The sequence below is a fragment of the Pimephales promelas genome, chromosome 8, assembly GCF_988280905.1.
Source record: "Pimephales promelas chromosome 8, fPimPro1.hap1.1, whole genome shotgun sequence".
Taxonomy (NCBI): Eukaryota; Metazoa; Chordata; class Actinopteri; order Cypriniformes; family Leuciscidae; genus Pimephales; species Pimephales promelas.
The window spans coordinates 29926236-29932235 of NC_142776.1; the positions used below are offsets into that span (position 1 = coordinate 29926236).

The 6000-nt window shown below is 36.2% G+C and overlaps 1 protein-coding gene across 3 annotated transcripts in view; it reads left to right on the top strand.

Moving 5' to 3' along the window:
• rad18 (RAD18 E3 ubiquitin protein ligase) overlaps positions 1 to 4305 on the top strand; it is a 37834-nt gene extending 33529 nt beyond the window's left edge. For all 3 annotated transcript variants that reach the window (XM_089134350.1, XM_089134348.1, XM_089134349.1), the window contains one exon: positions 4098 to 4305. In XM_089134350.1, the coding sequence (XP_088990476.1) occupies positions 4098 to 4146 (49 nt within the window). In that variant the 3' untranslated portion in view covers positions 4147 to 4305. The remainder of the gene's footprint in view (positions 1 to 4097) is intronic.
• The last annotated feature ends 1695 nt before the right edge of the window (positions 4306 to 6000 follow it).

The following is a 6000-nucleotide window of genomic DNA, read 5'->3' on the forward strand; positions in this document are numbered from 1 at the left end:
GTGCAAAGGCATAAAGAAAGAAGGAAGCTGGTTTATTTGAGTAGCATCAAATCCCACACACATTCTGCTCCCAGCATACAACTGAGCCAATTTCCATGGCTCAGGGGGTCTCTAGGAGTCGGACCCCCCTTGGTGGTTAGAGAGATTGAAGCCGAAACCTGTTACATATTGGATAAATTTGAGTGTTGCATTTTTCAGCCTGGCCTTTAAAAGTAAGCATTTAGTTGTACCATATTACTGTATAAACATACAGTACCGTTCAAAGGTTGGGGACTGTTCTTTAAAGATTTTTTTTCTTCTCTTACTTTACAGGGATGCATTAAATTGATCAAAAGTTACAGTAAAGGCTTTTACATTGTTACAAAATGTAACTGTTGTGATAAAAAAAATATATATATTTCACCAAATCACCTATTTCTCCTGCTGGAAATTTAACTTTGCCATCACAGGAATACATTACTATTTAAAATATATTAAAATAGAAGATAGTTATTTTAAATGTAAATAATATTTCACAAAATTACAGTTTAAAAATCTTACTGACCCCAATAACTTTATTATAACTTTGGCTTTTTAACCTAAAGCCAGTTACACACTTAACGACTGTAAGGCCGATTATGAATGCAATTTGATACTTACGAATTATCATACCCAAACAAAATGGTTGCGTTCACTCTGTTTAAAAATCTGCTGCAGTCAATGAAAGCAGTCTTTAAGTGTGTACCGTTCAGCCTTGAAATGTTTCATCTAGTTGTTAAGTGTCCCCAGCTAAAGCTTTAGTTGAAATGAACCTATTATGTTTTTGTTTAAAAACATTTCTATGTAATTTAGCTTTCCTGGAGCTCTTGCATGGACTGTTGGAGACCCCTGTCATAACTCAAGTTCAATTTTCTTTAAAGTTTGTTTAATCTAAGACAAGTGCCACAGTTTTTTTCATTTGACTTTTGACTGAAAACATTTTTTGCAGCCTCTTCATGTAAAAGTGTCTCCATATGGACAGCTGTGGGGTGTTTAAAGGGCTCTCTCTTTCACAATCACACACTATTTCTTATTAACTTGTCTGCATCTCACAATCTTGTTCAAGGCTTGTACCATCACTTTTTGCCATCATTCACGTACTGAAAACAATGTTTTACTTTGTGGACACATGCAACATTCACCCTCATTTATTTATTTGCATTATATGGATTGTTTCTTTCCCTTGCTGAATAACACTTCCCAGAAAAGCTGAGATGTTTACATACATCGTCCAAACTTGCAGTACCCTTTTGACAGTGAAGGTCCTTGACACGCATTGGCTTGTGTTCAAGCTATGAAGCCACCTTAAAGCTCCTCCATTTCAGATGAGACGAATCAATTAGTTCCATTTGCTAAGAGCTGATCTGGAAGATATTAGGATCATTGGATGTTTGGATAAGTCGTTGCAAATGTCATGCTAGTAATCCAGAATCATAAACCAGAACCTACGAAGAAATCATTGCATTTTTCTCATTCTTTTGAGAGGTTTGTTAAGCTTATCCTGGGGGTTGCCTTTTGGCATCTCTAGCTTGAGTATATTGAAAACATCTGCTTTAATCCTCTCAGGTTCTTACAAAATCATTTGGTTGTGAGATGTTTGATGCATCTGTCATTAAGCATTGGATCTTTTTACCAGTTTAAATTCAGTCTGTAGTCATCTCTTGATGATTGCTTCACCTTTGGACCTATTCAAATTTATCATTCAGGTTTTGAGTAGTATGGGTACTGGATCGGAAAGGGCCGCAAGCTGAAATTCGGGTACAAATTCAGGGCACCCTTTTAAATCTTTAAAATCCAGGATGCATTTGTTATTGTCTAAGGCAGGTCTTCCGTCATCTTAAAGGGATAGTTCACTTTGAAATTAATTTTTGATATGTTTTAGCTTACCTCAAGGGCATCCAAGATTTAGGTGTCTTTGTTTCCACAGTATTTTCAATTTTGATATTTTTAGGTCAAACCGTTGTTGTCTATCAGTCATATAATGGAGATTTATGGGGCCCACCTCAAAGAGCATGCACAAAGAAGTACAAATTAAACATGATTTAATGACTCGGAAATGTAAGGACACATTGAGACACGAAACGAGTGGTTTGTGTGAGAAAACGAACAGTATTTATATCATTTTTATCTCTTGTAAGCACAGCCACGTCCAACTGATCTGAAGGCACGGGCGCTTCGGTCTGCGCATGCACCGGAAGTTATCGCTTGCGAGTGTACGTCACTCTTTGTTAACAGACAGATTTCGGAAGTTTTACCTTTCACTGTGAAGATCTAAACATATTTAGATATACAGGAAATAGCAATGGAAGACTATTTCGATTTATCGAAATATACTGTGGAAACAAAGGCACCTACATCTTTGATGCCCTTGAGGTTAGCTAAAACATATCAAAAATTAATTTCAAAGTGAACTATCCCTTTAAGGCCAATGATACCTTGATGTCATAATTAATTTGTATGCCGTTTATGTACTTTGGTTACATGAAACTAATTGCCATTAAAGTAAATTATATACAGCTATTATAAATATAAATATTATAACAACCAGTTAAATTATATACAGATGTATATACTTGTACAGTTTAATTTTATTTAATATTTTTGTGATTTTAATGTGAGATGACACATTTAGCTGAACATCACTTTTTGTTAAATTGAATATTTTTAGTTAATTCTAAAGAACAAATGGATGGATGGCCATCTGCAGTATCGCTGCAGACCCACTTTTGGATTTCACTCAATTTCACAAGTGCCCCTCAAAAATCCTTTGTACTATTGTTGGACGAAAAAAAAAGAAAGAACATCAATGTTTCTGAATTTTAAGAGAATTTATTATCTAAGAAGATCAGTTTTTTGGAAAAGAATAGGATATTGTAAAAGACATGGGCTTAACCAGAATGGACAAAGAGAAATTGGCGTAGAAACTTGATTTACAATAACAGAGACACTTTACTTACTGACTTGAAAGCGAATCCAGACCAGTCCTTCTAAATGATAAAAGCATGTCCCTGAGAAGCCGTGGAATTACTCGTCCATAGAAATAGTGGTCACACTGTGAAATTGGACTTCATCCTTGATTTTGTTTGTGAAAAGGCATTTGTCTGCAGACTCGGAAGGAGCTTTCTGACTATTAGGCCTTACAGCAACTGCAGTCAGGGATGTACAGGATCGAAAACACTTGCCCAGCCAAGCAATGCATGCGAGCTAAAACATTCTTGGGAGTTTTTTTTTTCCCTACTTTGGTAACAGACACGAGCTTTAATGAACGCAGTCATCACCACGATTTGTGCAAAAATGGAAAATCGAATGACATTAACTTGTCTTCCAGTCACGCTGTAGGTCTAAAATTGTTACTTCATGAGTATCACAATTTTAGGCAATTATGTGCCTTTTTCATTTTAACTGGATTGTATGCAAAATGTATTATAATGTTAATTTATTTAGACATCTTATTGACCTGTAAATAGCTTACTCAGTGTTCATTTTCTTAGCAGAATCATGATTTTAGCACCCTATGCAAAAAGCAGTCAAGCAGATGAGAGAAAATGGAGAGACTGAAGTCTGTCTAGTTTTGAAAGAACTACAAAAAAGTTGTACTGTGGTTTGCATTACGGGGGGCACTGAACGCAAATTGATATAAACTGGCTAAATGAACAAGGGGCTTAGTGAATGATTGTCTTAGTGTGAGCTCTAGAGATTAAATGGCTTCAGTTGCAGGTTTCTGTTGCTGTTTTTTCTTTAGGCTCTGCCATCTCTGTGGACACCATGCTGCTACTCTAATGCTTTTAGTTATTTAATCATCATTAGTCTTTGAATTGTATTTTCACCCTATATGTATATTTAAAAAATATTAAAAAACGATACCATGGAGATAAAATCGATGCAATTTGAGTAATGTCATGACATGCAACTGAACGCGTAAAGGGGAATTTTTACAGTCTGCAATTTGATTATGCAATAAGCGTCTTTTCAGCAGGGAGATCTGTATCTCAGCTGTTTTGTAACACATGTTTTTGTTCAGTTTAACCTGTGCTAGTGCCAAACGAGCCCATTTCAACCCTGTGAATTTCTCTCTCTAGCAAGTCCAGAGCAGCCGATTATATCCATTCCGGCAGGGAACGTGCTTGAAGACCCAGTGACGAAACATCCCTAGTTCATGTAACAGAGTATCTTTTCTTTTTATCTTTTTTTGGACTGAATGTGTGGTCTAAATTCCAATTCCCAGCATGTTATGTACAATACTTTAGCATTTCTTCATATTCCAATAAAACAAACAACAAAAAATTATTTTTGAAATGTATGTAATTCATTCATCATTCATATGAAATTCATTATATAATGAAAATCAAGGATATCTGTCTGTCTGGAGAAATACCTGAATAAATCAATCTGTTAGAATAATCATTCATCTCAATCAGTTGCTTAACTGATGCAGGATTACCCAGAAGCATGCGGTTTGAAATTGACGTCTTTTCTTCTGAGCTGATAATTACTTTTGAGCTGGAGGAAAGGGACGTCAGGAGCAATAGATCTGTGGCGCAGATAGGTCTATTTTCTTCTCTTAAAAAGAAAATATATATATATATTTTATATTTAATTCTTTTTTCCAGAATACCCAGATCTTTTTGGTTTGGTTGTGCTTCGGCTCTGCGTGACTGTGCGTATGAATTTTTTTCTTCTCATAACTAAAAAAACTAGAGAAATTATCCTGCTGCTCATAAAACATTCACTACTAAAGAGAGAGAACCAGTTTAGATGGAAAAGATCTCTATCGTACTAGCTTAAGACGTTACTGTGGCTATACCCTTTAATAGACTTCCTTAAAATTCCAGCTATACCCCTTTAATATAAGGCTACAACCACGAAAATGAAATGATCCTTCACAATAGATAGATAACACTTTCTTACAATGAACTCTGTTAGAGAGCTACATATGGCATTGTATCTGTTTAATAAAATACCTTACTCGCCTGTTGAGTAATAAAAATGTAATTTTTACAATGCAAGTTCCTCGGTTCTCACCGTCTCCGAAGGCTAAAGCCCTATTCGCATGGGATTATTATTATCTGGCGACTTTGTGTGATTTAGAAATTACCCCGCCACATCTGAATTTCATGCGGCGCATTCGCACGCGATAAACGAAGCCTGTGATTTTACTCGAATTTACTGACTTATCTCCCGGATATGACGTCAATAAAGCGTTCTGATGATTGGAAATGTCTTTTCATTATAGGTCTAGCTTTATGATTAATTATGACATTAATAGGATAAAATTCCTTACCACATGCTGCTATACACGTCACTCATCTCCATCTAATCAATCTTTTTGTTTTTGCTCTTCTGGTGATTTTTCAGCTTTCTTTTTCTGCAAATTGTGTAGTTAAAATTAACATTTAACAATTTTTTCATTTAGCTGACGCTTTTATCCAAAGCGACTTACAATTGCTATATATGTCAGAGGTCGCACGCCTCTGGAGCAACTAGGGGTTAAGTGTCTTGCTCAGGGACACATTGGTGTCTCGCAGTGGATTCAAACCCGGGTCTCTCACACCAAAGGCATGTGTCTTATAAAAATTATATAGCCTATATGATCCGGCCAAATCACAGAGATTCGCACAGGACTAATCACAGGACCTCGGTGCGAAATATAGTGGGTCATTTGCGGGGGAATTTTTACTTACAAATTACAGACATGGCCAATTCTCACGGGATTAAGATCTCAGACATCCTCCACAATTATTACAAATGATCCCGTGCGAATAAGTATTAAGCAAATGTTGATTCTTGTTTTATTACGCGCTCTGTTGTGTTCTCGTCTTTCCAACACTGTTCTGTGTGTTTTTTTAACGGTGATTCCCTGTAAGCGTGACCTTTCTCACTCGTTATGGCTACTAACTACTGCTAGTCCCACACCACACACCTGAGCAACTTTTCTCTTTTCAACTTTTCTATATGACGAGACACGCACGGCCGAGTGACGTA